The sequence below is a fragment of the Aythya ferina genome (assembly GCF_964211825.1).
Source record: "Aythya ferina genome assembly, chromosome: Z".
In the NCBI taxonomy this organism is placed as follows: domain Eukaryota; kingdom Metazoa; phylum Chordata; class Aves; order Anseriformes; family Anatidae; genus Aythya; species Aythya ferina.
In genome coordinates, this window is record NC_140299.1 from 575,681 (window position 1) to 593,724 (window position 18,044).

Genomic DNA, 18,044 nt, shown 5'->3' on the forward strand with positions numbered 1-18,044 from the left:
TAACCATTAATCAAACTTAAATATTGCTTTAGAAAAACAGTATTTCTGAGCACCCTCACTTTTCTAAGTACAGGGATGCTACTGTGTCAGGTTTCATTTGTGAGGAGAAGCAACCGAGCAGTGCAAGAACTAGTCCTGTTGTTCATGAATGTTTCTCATCCACGCAAATGCATAGCTCAGCTCGTTGCTTCCAGGTGGGAGGTTGGTGTCTATGGCGTACTGTTTAATTTTGTTCAAACTTCTTTCCTGTATCAATGTTTTCAATAAAATGACCTTTTTGTCCTTTCTTTTTAGTGAGACTAACTTAAAATTCAAAATGGCACTGGAGGTAACAGACAAGTATCTTCAAGAAGAAAGTGCAATGGCGGACTTTAATGGTTTGTACAGTTGCATTTTTATTGTTACAGCTATTCAAATGCTGCTCAAACAGCTTACAGTACAAGTAAATAAAACACAGGTGCGGTTTGAGACATTGCTAATGGTTCTTGTGACACTGGAGTTAGTGGCTTCATAGCTTTTGTCACAAGGCAGCATTGGCAAGTTGCACAAGGAAACTGCTGCTGAGCAAAATACAGCCAATCTGAGGATAAGACCTTTGCCATGAATGAGATATGACGCACTGAGTAGGTAGGACAGGACCTTTTATTAGCATTTGCCTGCCTGTTTTCTTTGGAAAATATGTTTGCTGTTGGGGTTTTGGTGTGCCTCTTCCTGTGCTTCTCTTCCCTGACTACAGACGGTGCAGGATTGGAGACACTGCTGTTTGGGCCTCAGAGTGTTGTTCTGTGTTCCTCTGTAGCGATCAGCATTTATGTTGCCATTTACACCTATATATTTGTTTACTTACGTCTGAAGCAGAGTGTAGATGATTCTAAGTGCAGCATGAACCAGAATTTTAGAATGAGCTCAGTTTGGGGTTGGAAACAAAAAATGACCAATCATAAAGTACACAGTAAGAATAGGGCAAGTTCTAAGAGTCAAAGAAACAGGTCTCTTTTTTAGCTGAAATATTCACAGATATCTGAACAAGTAGCAGCTTATTTCATGAGATTTGTCTCACTGTGTTCATCCTAGAGACATCCAGCGAGAGGCTCGCTCTTGTAGGCAGGCTGTTGTTAAAACTTGAGAAATATTAAAAGAAACTTGGACAAGAAAAGCATCCGATTTGCCAGTAAATGCTGTGCGTAATGATCATGGTGCAGAAATGAATTATTTCTTCTATTTCAGTCTGGAAAGTGAAAGTCCACCCAAGAAGCCATTTTTAAAAAGCCAGCAACACAGCACTGACTATTTGTACACACAAAATCTCACATACATGGTTTGTTTAGAACAATCATACAAAACAACAACAACAAATTTCCACAAAGTAAAATAACTTGTATGGTGGGTACAAATTGATCCGTTTTTATTTAACTGTTGTATATTAAACATACTCTCCTGAAAATTTAGGTCTGATTGAATGTGAAGAACCTAATAACAGACTGGATAAGTTCACAGGAACATTATTCTGGAGAAACATGAGTTATGCGTTAGATGCTGATAAGATCTTACTACGTGGATGTAAAATTAGGAATACAGACTTCTGCCATGGAGTTGTCATATTTGCAGGTATTTATGAAATGAACAAATGAACATGTAACATTTACTCACTAGAAGTGTGCCTTTAGAAGGGAAAATGTGTCTTTCTCTTATGAAATTTGACTATATTTTATGTCCCAGGTTTGTAAAATACTAATATTAATACTTGTTAATGTATTACATTTTTATTTTTTTCTTTATTTTTAGGTGCTGATACAAAAATAATGAAAAATAGTGGAAAGACAAAATTTAAAAGGACAAAAATTGACTCCCTTATGAATTACATGGTTTATACTGTAAGACGTTTTCCATAAAATTCAGATGTTTGAGTTCACTTTTAAGTGAATAGAGTGAATGCAAATTTAGAAGAGTGTTTGTTTGTTTGTTTGTTTGTTTTGCTATAGGAAGTATGTTTCTACTTTGTTTTGGGTTGGAATGCAGTAGGGGAAGGAATCTAAAAAGGTGCCTTGCTGTTGGTGGAATCTGTGATCCTTAACTTCAGATGTTGGGCAGCCAATGCAAAGCAGGAGTGTGCTCGAAAAGCAGTGTTGTAGGTGCTTCTGGTCTGCTCTGAGCTGCTGGAGAGAGCCTTGAGGACCTGGGTCCTGGTCCTGAGCTCTGTTCAGCACCTGAGAAGTGCTGAAAGAGGAAAAAAAGAGCTGGACTGCAGGCAGGCAGAGGCATCTGTGGCAGCGTGACTGTGGTTCTGCCCTTGCTCCAAGCACATTCATGTGCCCTACTCACTGCCTGCTTAAGCACATGTAAAAACAAAAAACTGTGCTTGGGACATAAACTAAAATTAGAACCCTGATTATTTGATGAGACTATTTTGTGGGAAAGATTTGCTCCCCTTCTTTTTACTTAAAAATACATGTAATATTCTTTTTGGTACATGGAGATTTCAGAGTTACGCCTAGCAAACATTCCTGAAGTGTCTGACAGGCCTCTCTGTGTACACTGCAGATTTTTCTGGTCCTCATCCTGCTGTCGGCTGGCCTTGCCATCGGGCACACTTACTGGGAGCAGCAGATCGGCAACTCCTCCTGGTACCTCTACGACGCTGAAGACTACAGTCCTCCGTATCGCGGCTTCCTTAACTTCTGGGGATATATCATTGTTCTGAACACCATGGTTCCCATTTCCCTCTATGTGAGGTAAGTAAATACCTTGGCCTTTCAACAGCTAAACTGGTTATAGGGTTGAATTACTGAACTTTAGAATTAATGGTGAGCTAACTTAATTTTCCATTGGTGGTAACAGATGCAGCTTCCCAGCAGATGGGAAAGCACACTGATTTGTCTTACTGAAAAGATGTTGGATATACTCACCCTCTTCACTGGGATTTTAGAAAAGAGTGATCTGTTATGTACCATTTTCATATAAAATCATCACCCAAAGATTTTTGACTCAGAATTCAAAGATATCAAGCTTTCCTTACAGTATTAAGCATATATACTTTATACTTTGACTAAGGAAAAAAAATTCCTAGACACAAATGCTGTTCCCAAGTGGGATTCCGATTTGCTATGGGAGCATCATCATCAATACTTTTGGCTTGATCAGGCCGTAGAGACTCTTCCCAGCTGTTGAAGCTGAGCTGTGTGGTCTGATGTTAGTTTGAGACGCCTGTCTAGGGGCGATGGTGCTCTGTAATACGCTGATAAAATGTCATTGCTTTGACATACAGCCGGGAGTAAGAACTTTTGTTTTATTTCATTTAGCGTTGAAGTGATTCGTTTGGGCCAAAGCTATTTTATAAACTGGGACCTGCAAATGTATTACTCTGAGAAGGACACGGCCGCGAAGGCCAGAACCACCACGCTGAATGAGCAGCTGGGGCAGATCCACTACATCTTCTCTGATAAGACAGGAACGCTCACACAGAACATCATGACATTTAAAAAATGTTGCATAAACGGCCAAAGATATGGTAAGTCTGTGCCATGCTGCTGCACCCCACAGCGTTAACCAGCTTTGATTTCTATAGCAAATGCCAAAGCATCCCAGTACCAGGGGTCCTTTTTGTGGATGGCAGTGGTGCTGGGTGCTCCATGCATGGATGCAGAGCCGGGGGATGGCCCTCTACCCTCTACCCAGCTGGCCGCAGGTGCAATGCTGGTCCCTGGGGGCACGGCACAGCCCTGGTCCAGCCCGCCCTGCCCTGCAGCGTGTTTGTGTGCCGTGATCTCTGTCTGCCAGGAGAAACTTGCAGAAGTGTTTGCAGAGATCTGCAGGGAAACAGGAGTGCTTCCAGGTTGCACCCTCCCGCCAAAGGGGAGGAACATTAATGCTGGTTTGAAATCAGGTGCATCAGTCTTCTTACTTTCAACTGAGCTTCCACAATATAGCCCTGGCATTGAGCAAAGCTCTGGTAAAACTGAATGGTTGGAGTTTTCCCATTGTTTTCAGCTTTAAAAAGGGGAAATGGGTGGAGTTGAGTGGAAACTTCACAGTATAAAAGTCAGAAATGAGTGATTTACAGAATGCTTTGCTTTTCGTAGAAATGCTCTGGGAACAGTTCTGGAAATGAACCTAGAAATCAATAAGAAAGTGCAATAAGAGCAGCAGCTTTTCAGTTTAATATTAGTTACTTCCATTTCCAAACTTGTCTGGACTTCAGTGTTTGGAATACACAGTGATGTGCTCCAAACCGAGCTATCGTTTGGTCGGTTCAAACAACAAAGAGCGGTGTGCTAATACTGTATGCTTCTTAAACATCATACCTCTGAAGAGAGAAGAGGAACTTCTGACAGTAAAAGCTCTGTTAAAACAAGATGGATGTTTTAGGACAATTCCACCACATTTTCCTTTTCTTATTTTTGGTTTGGTATCACTGGCATAGACAGTTACACCCGACAAGACACAAAGGTACTGCTGCTATGAATGAATTTGCCTTTTTTTTTTTTTTAATCAGAGACATTCTAGTGTGATAGATGTAAATATTCTATATACTGTTGACTTTGTGAATGAGTTGTAAAAACCTTTGGTTTTCTGCCCCGTGCCTTCCAACTGATGGTGCTTGCATTGCAGGAGACTGCCGCGATGGAGCAGGGCAGCTCCCGAGCCACCCGGAGGTAGGTTGGTCTGACCTGGCAGAGAAGTCCTTGCAGTTTGTAGGGGACGTTGCCTTGCCAAGGTATGAAGGGATGCAGGTAGGCTTGAAGAATTGCACATGAGATAACCCAAACTCTCTCTTCTGTTTTCTAAGCAGCAAGTGGATTTCAGCTGGAACATGTACGCAGATGGAAAGTTCTTGTTTTATGATCACTACCTGATAGAGCAAATAAAGTCCAGAAAGGACCCAGAAATCCAAAAGTTCTTTCTTCTGCTTGCTATTTGTCACACAGTCATGGTCGATGTTTCTGATGGTGAGTATCATTTTTTTTCTCTTGTGTAAGGGGAAACAGCAATTGAAGTCCAGTTACACAAGAGAGGTCCAGCACTAATGCTGATCCCATAAATAAGGAGGAGTGCTAGGTTGTTCTTTTAAGTTAAACAAAAGCAAGTTCCTGTGCCATTTCCTGTACTCAATTTACCTGTTTACATAAGGAGGGTTGTCTTTATGATGGTTCCAGTTTTGACTAACGTGCATCTTGAGTAACAACAGATCTAGAAAGGTAGTGGAACAGCTTATACAGAGGGCTTGTGTTTCCTGTTACTGATCTTCTATCTATTCAAATATGTCTTTAAAATCTCCAAAGCATAAACCTCAAATAAAATGAATATGATACTAGTAAAGTCTCTGGTGCCACACACAAATGTGAAAATGGAAACACTTCTGGAAACTTGTTTTCAGTGTGGAAAAACAAGCATTTTCAGCATGAAGATCTCATTCACTTACTCCACGAAGCACAGCCCATAGCTGTACACAAACTGTATGTCTGTCCTAAGAATATCAGCAGCAGGTAACAAAAGTGAATAACAGAAGTGTGACAGGAACTGAATTTGAAGGTGAATGGGTATTGAAGAATACATGTGGAAAGTAAGCTCGACACAAGAGAAGAGTAACACTGCTTTACTCGCATCTTTGTGAGATCTTTGTGAAACCAGCAGTTTCCTGTCCCTTTGTGCTCTTTCTGCTGATGTTTTTGGGGTTATTTCCACTATGTTGGTGTTTTTGGCCAAGGATTTTTGATTTTTTGCTGTTGTTGTTGTTGCTGGTGTTTTTTTAAAACTTCCTTTGGAAATGCTTAAATAAAAATACTAAGAAATTAAGATATTTAAGTTACATTTGTCTTGAGACAGAGTAGTAAGCCTTTATACATGGAAAGAAGAGGTTCAGCGTCTTAGTGCATTTGGAAAGTACACCTGATGGGAAGGGGGAGTCCATAGTCCTTCTCCTCTGATGGCACTGCTGTTGGGTGCTGCAGCAGTGTGTTGAACCCCACTTCAGAAAGGGAGAGGACGTGGCATTGTGTGTCCCCCTGTCAATTGCAAAGAATGGGTGTTAAGTTTTGAGCTGTGGGGTCTGAGTGCCCCTGTAATGCTCAGGTGTACCCTGGCTTTCTTTCCTTTTCACTGTGTCAACAATGCAGGTCAGATCAATTACCAGGCGGCCTCCCCAGACGAAGGGGCCTTGGTTACGGCAGCCAGAAACTTTGGCTACGTTTTTCTCTCACGAACACAAAATACCATCACGATAAGTGAAATGGGGATTGAAAAAACCTATGATGTCCTTGCTATCTTGGATTTCAACAGCGATAGAAAACGAATGTCTGTCATTGGTAAGTTGACTACAAACAACCTCTAATTTATAAGACCTTTTTATAGGATAGGTTGCTTGCATTTCCTAGGTGGAATGGCTGTGTGGCACACACTCCTATGATAGATTTTACTCCACATAGATCTGGATAGCAAAATAGAGGCTTTGTAATGAGGTGCAAATGTGTTTTCTTAACAGTCCTGCTGCTCAGATGCGGCCTCTGCTGAAGATGATCCTTTAGTAGAAGCTTGAAGAAATTTTACAAAGTTAATTCATTCCCCTTATTCCCCAAAATAAATTAGTTGTATGTTTTTTGTAAGAACTAGGAATATAGGATGTGTTATAAATACCTTTCTCATTTTGATTTTAATAGCCTTTAAAAAAAGTCAATCTTGAATCAGTTACAGATCTGCTGTTTTTAAGGCTGTAGTTACAGCGCATCATACCTCTACTCTGTCTCTACTCAACTGCTGTGTGCAAATGAGATGAAACATTACCAAAACCATAATTCGTGGGAATTTAAATATCCTGTCCTGTCAAGAAATAGAAAACGAAATGCACTTGATCCAAGATACTTAGCTGACTAAATAATTTCAGGGGTGAGGGACTACAAAGAAACGTGGTCATGTAGCTTTGGCAGCTAACAGCAGTACACTGAAGAATCTAATCTGAAACTATTCCTTTGTTTAAATGTACTCTAACTTTTTGTCCCACCTCTCGTATTACACTCTACAGTAAGAGACTCCAATGGAAATATAAGGCTGTATTGTAAAGGAGCTGATACAGTAATTTATGAACGATTGCACCCAAGGAATGTAAAGAGAGAAGCTACAGAAGAAGCACTAGATGTATGTTTGCATTTTATATTCTGTTCTTAAAATCACATATTAAATTTATTTCTGACCATAATCTAATTTCATTTATGTCCTTTTGGTAAGCTGTTAAACAAATGCAGCCCTATAATTGGCTTTACACATTATCCCAAACCTGAGAAATAATAAGAGCAACGTTAGGTCATCATGCACATTTTAAAAATGCATGATCTTTGCAGGAGAAGTGAACTTACATTTTGTCTATTGCTTTTTTGTTTGTTTTTTTATGAGTATTCCAGGTCACTAAAATCTGTTCTATTTGTCACTTCCTCAGACTGCCTTTCAATTTAGACTGCCTTGCAAGTTATAATTTCCTTTTTGTTATTTCTGAAATGCTCAATATTTATTGTGCAGTCACTTGTTTTATCAGACCTGTGTAATGCTTATGATTGTAACTTTGATGTTTGGTTTCAAAACAAAGAGTTTTTTGTGCATATGTGGGTTTTTTTCTTTCTTCATTTTTCAGGTGTTTGCAAATGAAACTCTTAGAACACTCTGCCTCTGCTACAAAGACATCAGTGATGATGAATTTGAAGCATGGAATAAAAAGTTCATGGAGGCCAGTGTAGCTACAACTAATCGTGATGAAGCTCTGGACAAAGTATATGAGGAAATAGAAAAAAACTTGATTGTAAGTCAAGCTTTAAATTTTTAGTGTACTTTTATTCTTATGTAAGAAGAAACAGATCTTTCTGAAAATAAATTATCCTTGTCTATAGACTTTTTGCTTTAGATCTTTTCAGTATTTTATTGGCTTTAAGACCAAGACAAATTCTAGAGAAAGCTGAAACGAATGAAAGGAAATGTATTATTCTCCACTAATATATTTTTTGCTTTCCCCCAGCCCAATCATCCTGTTCTTCCCTGTTATTCTTTAATTTACAGGTTCATTTCAGGATGTCAGTAGTTGTACATGTATTACAGATACATTGTTAACAAACAAACAAACAAAAAAGCCTCCGAAGTTACTACTACACCTTTCAAGCCCAGAGTAGTTCTAGCATCCACACCATGATGCAGCTTTTCTATGTCAGAGGGTTTGTTATCCTTTGAAGAAAATTTTGATCATTAATAACATGCAGAAGCTATAGAAAACTTGAGTTGTCTGATTTCTAACAATTTATCTTCTGATATTTTAGTAGGTGTATTTAAGTGCAGTGACTTTTATATATGAGGCATTATCTTTACTGAATTCTTATCCTGAGTTGTACCTTGGCTTGAAGACATAGCCAAAATAGCATTGTTCTCTACTGTAAATGAATCAGTTTTCTATAGATGTTTATCTTACTGAATACCTGTGTTTGAAATATCTCCCAGCTCCTTGGTGCAACAGCTATTGAAGACAAACTACAGGATGGAGTTCCAGAAACTATTTCCAAACTTTCGAAAGCAGACATTAAAATCTGGGTGCTTACTGGTGACAAAAAAGGTAAGTTTGTTTACAGCCAAAGAGCTAGCAAAAACACTGTAACAGCTAGAAGATAAACTGGGACAGATGCAGACTTGTAGTGAAACACGTTTTCTAGAAAAGCACAGCATGAAAGTGCATCTAAATCAAAACTGGAAGACTTTCTACAATGTGCAGAAGTTCATGCCAGCTGTTCCCAATCCAGAATTACTGGGTGGGCTTCTGGGTAACTTCTGTTCCTCCAATAGATTAATGTAGCTGACTGATTTAGTGGTTGTCTTCTATAGGGAAATACCCAGATCCTGTTTTTCCCAGTGCAAAGCAAATGAAGAACAATTTGCTTTAAAGAAACAACAACAAAAAACACAACAAAACTTTAATGCCACCATGCTTGCTTGGCTCTTAGGGCAGAACACTTACATGCCAAACTTGTCTTTTTACAATGAAATCCAGGTCCTACAACATGGATAGAGGTGCAGCTAGATCAGCGTTGCATATAGGACGCTGTTATTCTATGGGAAATAATAAAGAAGCATTCCCCCCAGCTTCTGTGTACTAAGATTTATTTGTCCTGTTCCTCCATGCTATGTGGTGGTGAAAGGGAACATGCCATGCTGAAACGTAACTTCAAAAATTACTTAAGAAGACTTCCTGTACTTCTGGCTGCCCTCTGTAGTTACTCGGGACTGAACTTTAAGTCGATACTTTCCTCTGTATTTTTTTAATTTTAGAAACTGCTGAAAATATTGGATTTTCTTGCGACCTCTTAACAGATGAGACAACAATCTGCTATGGAGAAGATATCAGGCAAGTGAAAAGCACAAAGAATTTCTGTGTAGGAGTTAAAAATGTTCAATTTTTAAAATTATCCCAGCAGTACCATTGGTTTATCCCACAATGGTTCTTCTGTGCCTGAAGAGCATTTGCTGGCTGTTGTTTGGCTGTACGCTGTCTGTTTCTTGGCTTTTCCTGGAATTGTAATTTTACAAAGCAACGTCTTCACTGTGGGTAAAGGTGGTGATACCCTATTTGGAGAAGGTTTTAAGTTCTAGGTCAACAACTGTTGACATTAAATTTGTAGTTCAAAAAATGGAATTAAGTTCTGTGTGCTTTGGAGTGCAAGTGGTTAAAAACTGACAACCTTTATGGGGAAAACATTGATATTGAGGAGATGCATTTTCTTTATGATTCTGAAGAAATGACTTTTAAAATTAAAGTTTTCTAAGTTTCTTGGAAAAATAAGTGTTGCTAGTTGATCAAAAATATTTTTATTGCAGTCTGGGACTGATACATAGAATTGTTGAATCATACAGTCATTTAGGTTGGAAAAGACCCCTAAGATCATCAAGTCCGATCATCAACCTGACATTACTGAGTCCACCAATAAATTATGTCTCTAAGCACCACATACACAAACTTTATCTTATTTTAAAGTTTATCCTTGATTTTTCTGTAATGAAAAATTTCTTTCCAGTGCTCTTCTTCAAACGAGGTTGGAAAACCAGAGGAACAGAGCTGGATCGAGTACACATTCCTCTCTAAGAATGAATGAGCCCTTCTTTCAGGGTAGTAGAGATCGTGCTTTAATAATCACTGGCTCCTGGTTGGTATGTAGAAAGGAGGATCTCCTGTGCTCCTGTGTATTTGAGATTTGGGGGGTACTACCATGTCACAGTGTCCTTCACTCCATTCATTTGTCTGCTTTGCCAAACCAGTCAACAAAAATTCTTTGGCCCTTGTGCCACCACTTGACCATCTCTGTTTGATATTTATGTTCAAAAATATTTTTAGTTTTGAAGGTTGAAAATAGGCCTCGGTAAGGAAAGTAATGTCTTTGGCTTTTCCAATCACCGTGGTAGCTGCCATCAAAGTAAAACCAAACCTCTGCAAAAGCACAGCCTGATTTTCAGAGTGTTTATTTTTCATGAGGATGCCAGTCTAATGGAAAAAAATGAGAAAGGGAAGGAGATGACTGCCAGCTGCAGACGATTCATGGCTTCTGTGTAGGCACAGAAATCATGCTTGAAATGAAAGATGGAAGTGAAAACGTAGAAACAAAAGACAAGTTTTCTGCTCCGTCCTGCAGTATAGTGCTCTTATAGGAGCTTAGAAAGCAGAAAAGAGCTTTTGGCAGAAGTGGCTAACAGTAATTCAGTGACTATTACCCACCCTGTTGGCAGGCTGCTTTTACAGACAGCTGACAAGGAGAAAGTCCAGTGAAGAGCTCCACACCGTCTGCCGCATTCAGCATTCCAGCTCTAAGCCTTTATTCTGTATAAAGAAACGCAATTGTGTGTCAGGCATAGGAAGCAGGCTGGAAAGCTCTCAAAGTTATCTAGCAGGAGCATCGGGTAAAATCACAGGTCTGCTACTGCTACCTGCTGTTCCAGAGGTACTGCCCCAGAGTTCGCTTGGGTATTTATAGAAAACTTCCACCTTTGCTGAGCGTGGTCGTGCTTCCTATAGAAAGAGGCAAGTTTCAATATCAGAAATGTTTTTCAAAAGTGAATTAGCTGCCGCCACCAGAAGAAATATTCCTTTGTACTCTGCAAGGAGTGCTGTGACACTGAATACAAGCATTTTGATTTTGTTAATCCCACCAGATATGTTCTTTTCATTGTTTCCATGGCTGTTTTTTCACTCCTCTGCACGAGCGTTTCGTTAAAATGCTATAAATGGGATATAATGAAGTTAAGTGTGTAGTGTGTATAGGCAGCCCTTGGAGTGCTATTTTAAATGGTGTAGAAGGGAACATAACGTTTTTGTTACACAGAATGAAATCCTGCTGGAGAAGAAAAAGAAGAAAAAGAAACTTAAACTGAAATTCCCCAGAACAGCAGAAGAGAAACAAAAGCAAATTGAGAAGAGAAGAAAGGCTGAAGCTTACAAAGAGCAGCAGCAGAAGAACTTTGTTGATTTGGCATGCGAATGCAAGGCTGTGATCTGCTGCCGAGTGACTCCGAAACAAAAAGCCATGGTGGTTGAGCTTGTGAAGAAATACAAGAAAGCTATTACTCTGGCTATTGGGGACGGTGCCAATGATGTGAACATGATTAAAAGTAAGGCAGCTGTAAGACTTCTCTCGGTAGGAAACATCTCTTCTGGGAGTTCTTCCACAATCTCCTCGCTATTTCTGTTTGTTAAGAAGACTGTACCATCTGTTTCATTACCTACATTAACATTTCTTGCGTCCTTGTTACCTTCTATGCCTGCGCTGTCCCTTTTTGAGGAAGCCCTTTATGAAATGGTTAGTGGGTTTTGGTGATTTTAGCTTTTTATGTAGACATTCCCCGAGAGGGGCCTTGAATTATGTCTGTTACCATGTTGGAGGTTCCAAATGTCATATAAAGACAAAACAAGAGCTTAGGTGTCCCTTGCTTGGAGGCATTAGCCTGCTGTATTGCAACTGGCATTCTTTGAAACACTTGCTGAGGAAACCCATTGAAAAACAAACTTCTTGGAGATGGTTTATGCTAGGAAGTCTGTATCTGTAAACTGCCTGACCAGCTTGTTCAGGGGTTTTGCTTGCTCTGTCTCATCACTTACTTCTCACCTCAGTCAAATTTCCCAGTAGCCATTCAGATGGAACAAGCACGGAGAGAGAACCCAAATACCAGTGAAAACGTGAGCAGTAAATAACAGGGCAAGGAGGGGAGTGTGCACTGTTGTGTTAATCTTTAATGAAGCTTTTGTGCTGTACACAGAAATAAAATGGGGCAGGAAAGCGAGAAGCAGAGAAAAGGAACTGGTGAAAGATTTGCCCTCGGTCATGTTGTTGCTCTCCCTTTGTTTAATACAGTGTGTGTGGTCTTTGTTTGTTACCTTAGCTGCCCACATTGGAGTTGGAATCAGTGGCCAGGAAGGGATGCAAGCTGTCATGTCAAGCGACTACTCTTTTGGGCAATTCCGCTACCTCCAAAGACTGCTGCTGGTCCACGGACGATGGTCGTACATTAGGATGTGCAAGTTCCTAAGATATTTTTTCTACAAAAACTTTGCTTTTACACTAGTCCATATCTGGTATTCGTTCTTTAATGGCTTTTCTGCCCAGGTAAGAAGGCATGGTCTTGTCTACTATTTATTAACGGGCAGGTCTTCCTTTTCATCGGCACAGAATAGCAAAAGCTTAACCTGGGAAGTGATGGGAACCCAAACTTAACATCAGTAATTTCTGCAGGAGAATTGATTATAACTACTAAGCTAGTTACTTATAAGCAAAGCAGTTGGTTATGATTTCAGAGCAGTTACAGTCAATATCATGATTGTAGAGGGAGGGAGGGAGGAAGGGATTGTTAAATAGTGGTTTGGGAAACCTTTCTTAACTACGCTGTTTAAATATTCACAGGTGAAGCGAGATGGTGCATTTATCTATCAATAAGAAACCAAAACAATTTTATTTATATTTTTAATCTTGAACTGCTGGCTCGAAATGTGCTCGTTGTAAATGGCACTGCTTGAAGTTCACATAGTGTTGAAAGGTTGTGCTTATCTGTGTGCCAGAAAGACTTCAGGGGATGAGATGCATCTCCACGGGCAGAAGCAAAACACAGGAAGATGTAATTGCATGGTCCAGCATGGAGCATCAGGGCCATAGTCACAGACAAGCATCCCTGCCTGAGGTTAATAGCATTTTCTGTGGTGGAAATTATGGATGCTTAGGACAAAACAAAAGAGAAGAAACCAGGGTTCCCCAACTTGTGTGTGAGTGCTCATCACAGTCACAAATGCGGCTATAAACCAGGCTGACACCCCGTGTGGTGTTCAGTTTCAATAGTGTTTCAGGTCAGGTGGTGGTAATGGTTTGTAAGGAGCGGGAAGCTTAATACATGCTAGAAATGGTTTTAACAGCGTTTTGACCTAGGGTGTTTCTTGCCTTTTGGGTAAACAGAGACAGGTAATTTAATGCTATAACGGAGCACACAAATTTTCTCAGGAATTAGGAGGAAAAGGTGAAATCAAAAGGTAATCATTATGGACTTAAATTCTTCTGTTTCAGACAGCATATGAAGACTGGTTCATCACACTGTACAATGTATTGTACTCCAGTCTGCCGGTTCTGCTGGTTGGCTTGTTTGACCAGGTACTCTCCACGTTGTTGACAACAGATGAATTCAGAGGCAGTTAGAATCAAGTCTTAAATTACACTGAAACTGGTTGCTTTGTTTTATGTACAAGGCATCCTTTTTGAATGTAGTCCTATGCAGGATGTGAGGTAACAAAAGACAATAAGCAGAGGCTTACTGAAATAGCCAAAGTGAATCAATTCAGAGGTCTTCAGTGCTAGTGTTGTTTGCTAGAAAATACTTCTCAGTACCTGCTGTTCTATGCTATCACACACACAGCACAGAAACGGGCGGCTTTATTAATGGAAAAGGTACTCCTTGTGTACCCTTCTGACCTGAAGATGCAGGAAATGAACAATTTTGCATGACTGTACTTGATGGGAAGTCTTGGTGTGCAGCATTTGTTTTAATTCAACAGAACAAGTCCTTTTGGCCTTCTTTGCTTGTTTTTCCGTACAAGCTGATCAGGCAAATCAATGCCTCGGTTTACTTTTGTAGTAAAACTTAAGAAATAAATTCAGTACCAAGTTAAGCTCTCACTTGCGTATATGTTAGAGACTAAAAGTCAGGATGTGTGATGATAGCCCTAGTCTGCTAATTCACAGCACAGGGAAAGACTCCAAAACAATACGTAGCTGTAAAGAGTGACACAACTGCAGATGGTCTTGTCTGTGCAAATAATGGGCTAAGAACCTAGAAGCATAGAATCATTTAGGCTGGAGAAGACCATTAAGTCCTGAAAATGGGGTATGTGACAGCTTTGTAAGAGATGTCCTCTAGTCTTGGTTCGTCCCAGTTGTATGCATTACTCTGGAAAGTTGGCTGCCCATGCTGCTGATTGAAAAGAAAAAGGAATCTGCCATTCCCTTTGGTGCATTATATAGTTGAATTTCTTACTATTCCAAGGTTCACACTGAGAACAAGAAATTGCAGCAATTTTTTATTTTTTTTTCCTTTATTAAGGATGTGAGCGACAAATTGAGTCTTCGGTTCCCTAGACTGTATGTTTTGGGACAGAAAGATTTACTTTTTAACTACAAGAAATTCTTTTTAAGTTTGCTTCATGGAGCTATAACATCACTGATAATCTTCTTCATACCATACGGAGCTTACCTTCAAACTATGGGACAAGACGGAGAAGCACCTTCAGATTATCAGTCATTTGCCATCACAGCAGCATCTTCTCTTGTATTTGTTGTCAACCTTCAGGCAAGTAGGCTTATCTTCCTGTTGTCTCTTGCTCTGAAAACAACTTCTGGCCATGTTTATAAATATGTCTAGTAAAAACATAACAATTTGCAAAATTTTCTACTTTATTTCCACCTCTCTTCTCTGTCGACACTCTTTCAGAATGAAATGTAACTGGGTAAGAGATTACCTGACCACAATGTTTGTCCTGATAGTGATCTGGTTTTGAATTAATGAACTCATGTGGAGTTTTTGTTTCCTTTCAGATTGGTTTGGATACATCTTACTGGACTTTTGTTAATGCCTTCTCAGTGTTTGGGAGTATTGCAATTTACTTCGGTATCACATTTGACTTACACAGTGCTGGGATCCATGTTCTCTTTCCTTCTGCTTTTCAGTTCACAGGTCAGTCCTTGTGTTTTGTGTGTCTTGTTTCTGTCTCCCAAGAACATTTTTACAAAGCAATGCAACTTGAGCAGAACCACTGCCAAAATGTCGTGGCACGAACTAATGCCTGTGAAAGGAAATGATGCTAAATACAAATATATTTCCAAGGAAGGATTTTGTTATGTTTGAGGCCAGCTTAACTAGAATATTTCATTTCTTTCAATGAAAACAAGCTGGAACTTGATGCTGCCCAGCAGGAGGTGTTTGCAAATGAAAACTAAGGTAAAATTGGTGGGGCAGCTTTGAAGTAAAGAGAATGTGATGACCTTGCAGGGTGTTTGTTTGCCAGGTTGCTCTGATCAGTGGAAGGTAAAAGCCCGAAGCAAGATAGAGCCAAATGCTGCTATCAGCTCCTTGGGATTTTGTTGGAAGTCCAGGGAGGTGTGAGGAGCAGCCATTTGGAAAACATTTATTTTTAGGAATAGTGAACTTCCTAATTTTCCTAGAGATAGATCTTTCATATGTTGTCTTACATCTAAATATCCTCTTGCTATCCCTAGGAACTGCTCCAAATGCTCTGAGACAGCCGTACCTCTGGCTGACCATGGTTTTAACGATCGCTGTCTGCTTACTTCCCGTGGTGGCACAGCGTTTCTTATCAATGACAATTTGGCCTTCGGAAAGTGACCGAGTGAGTAAAGGTTTATGTTATTTTCGGCACATGTTTACCTACAGGCACCGGTATTGGTACTGATACTGGAAACAAATAAGGTCCCAGGCCAGGGAGCGTGGCAGCTGGGCTCTCCAGCGGCCAGGCCAGGCCTGCCTCTAGCCGCATGACAAACGCTGCCGTGGCGTTCTGCCGTCCCGTGCAGATCCCTGCTTTGATGTGTGCTTATTTCCTGGGGCTTCCTCGCGTAGTTCTGTGTAATGCAGAGCTACATGTGAAAGCTCAGCACACAGTTCAGCGTGGGCTAATTTAGCCTTTGTCTTGGCCCAGCATTTTTCTTTGTAAAACCACAGAAACCTGCTTTGAAGCTACTGATGGTATTACTTCTGCTTTTTATTTGGGCTCTGTTGGAGTGTCTTTATTACGTACCAGGGTGTAGTGTCCAATTTTGGTTTGCTTCTCTTTTGCCTCGAGCTGGCAAACTGCACAGGGAGGGTTATGATGTATGTAACGGAGTAACAGACTCTGAAACACAGCTGTTTAAAAAGGTATTAAATAAGTATCAGCATGCAAGCACAGTAATAGCTTTCAGTAGAAGCATCTTCAATTCACTTTAATGAAAGACATTTCAAAGATAAATGAAAATAATGAAGTACAAAGTGATACAGTAAGTCCTTCAGAAACTTTGATATATAACCTCGTATACTCTTGTTTCAAACAATCAAATTTAAACAAGAAAACACTCCTATTAAACGGTTTCTGGTTTTCTTTGGTTTTTATTTGTTGTTTGTTTTTTTAATAAAGCCTATCAGATTATTTCCCAAGAAAGTAAATGCAAAATGAAAACATGTTGTTTCCCTTTCAATCCATAAACTAATTTGTCTTTGCATGCGTGAAGATTCAGAAAAACCGTAAGAAATACATGGCAGAGGAAGAACAGTGGAAGAGGAGGCAGAGTGCTTTTCGCCGAGGGGTATCCAGCCGTCGTTCTGCTTATGCTTTCTCCCACCAACGAGGATACGCCGATCTTATTGCCTCCGGACGCAGCATACGGAAAAAGCGAGCGCCATTGGATGCAGTCCTGGGCAACGCTGTCACAGAAGTTAGAGAAGCTCGAGAAGCAAGCTGATTTACTACACTCTTGGGGAGAGGTTTCTTATCCAAATGATTGCACATTTTTGTTGGTGTTGTTGTTTTAAACAAACTCAGGATATTTTTTTAAACCAAATTTTTATGCTTTACCACAGAACTTCTTGGTTTTGGACTACTGAAAGCACAGAAGAGCCAAGAGTTCTCTGCAGAGCTACTTATCCTTGTGCAACTGATTTCTGTTCAATGTGAAATTGAAGGATGTGTGTGTTAGAGCATGAAACTGGCATTATAATTCCATGCCTGGAATTGCAACTTTTCTTTACATAAAATTGCAGCTACATTTCATATTGTGTCTTTGAAAACAAACTGCCAAGCAGCAGTTACTTTGTGTGCTCCATTTCATTAAATTGTACAATGATCATGTCATGTTAGATGATCAGACTTTCGAGAGAGTCACAGATACTCTCGTCTGAGCTTGTGCAGCTGAGATTAAGAAATATCTGGTAACAAACTTTGGTCAGCATCAGACTTTATTGGGTATTCTGACACTTATAGATGTCATTTTTGTCCATTTTGATTTCTCGGTTGACTACAGCTTGCTGCATTAAATTGAGAGACTTTTCTTTCCACATGGTCGGTATAAGCGATATGCCATTGTTCCTTTCAGAACGAATTCCTTGCTTTTCCCTGGAATAAAGAAATCTGAGTCTGCAGCTACCAGATGTTGTTTCCTCACTTGCCGTTTCTGTCCTTGCAGGGTACCTGTGGCTGCCCACGCGCTGTATTTATGGGCAGGCAGATTGAATCTCTGCAGGGCTGCCCTTTGGACCATCAGTTCGTGTGTTTCCGTTTCAGATACAGCAGCCGCCAATCGGTGACCGGTTGTTTTTGTATGAAGCACGTATCGACGGGCAGTGAATAAACACCGTTCGTGCAGTGTAAAATGTGTTTCTTTGAGCCTCGTTACGTTGGCACATCCTTTCATTCGAGATACTTAAATGTGACTTAAACGTGTCGCTTTTATTTGCTTTTCACTCGTGCTCTGACTGCTGAACTGGTTTTACAGTGTAAATCACGGCACGCA

At 40.1% G+C, this 18,044-nt stretch overlaps 1 protein-coding gene across 1 annotated transcript in view; it reads left to right on the forward strand.

The window, feature by feature from the left end:
- LOC311427720 (phospholipid-transporting ATPase IC-like) overlaps positions 1–17,988 on the forward strand; it is a 33,466-nt gene extending 15,478 nt beyond the window's left edge. The window contains exons 9-28 of the mRNA XM_084505233.1: positions 295–377; positions 1,450–1,608; positions 1,786–1,874; positions 2,542–2,732; positions 3,300–3,508; positions 4,609–4,652; positions 4,790–4,946; positions 6,114–6,302; positions 7,016–7,128; positions 7,619–7,783; positions 8,470–8,581; positions 9,292–9,367; positions 10,035–10,167; positions 11,334–11,619; positions 12,388–12,611; positions 13,557–13,640; positions 14,587–14,832; positions 15,078–15,216; positions 15,759–15,889; positions 16,767–17,988. Coding sequence (XP_084361359.1) covers positions 295–377; positions 1,450–1,608; positions 1,786–1,874; positions 2,542–2,732; positions 3,300–3,508; positions 4,609–4,652; positions 4,790–4,946; positions 6,114–6,302; positions 7,016–7,128; positions 7,619–7,783; positions 8,470–8,581; positions 9,292–9,367; positions 10,035–10,167; positions 11,334–11,619; positions 12,388–12,611; positions 13,557–13,640; positions 14,587–14,832; positions 15,078–15,216; positions 15,759–15,889; positions 16,767–16,997 — 3,061 coding nt within the window. The 3' untranslated portion in view covers positions 16,998–17,988. The remainder of the gene's footprint in view (positions 1–294; positions 378–1,449; positions 1,609–1,785; positions 1,875–2,541; positions 2,733–3,299; positions 3,509–4,608; positions 4,653–4,789; positions 4,947–6,113; positions 6,303–7,015; positions 7,129–7,618; positions 7,784–8,469; positions 8,582–9,291; positions 9,368–10,034; positions 10,168–11,333; positions 11,620–12,387; positions 12,612–13,556; positions 13,641–14,586; positions 14,833–15,077; positions 15,217–15,758; positions 15,890–16,766) is intronic.
- Positions 17,989–18,044: the final 56 nt, after the last annotated feature.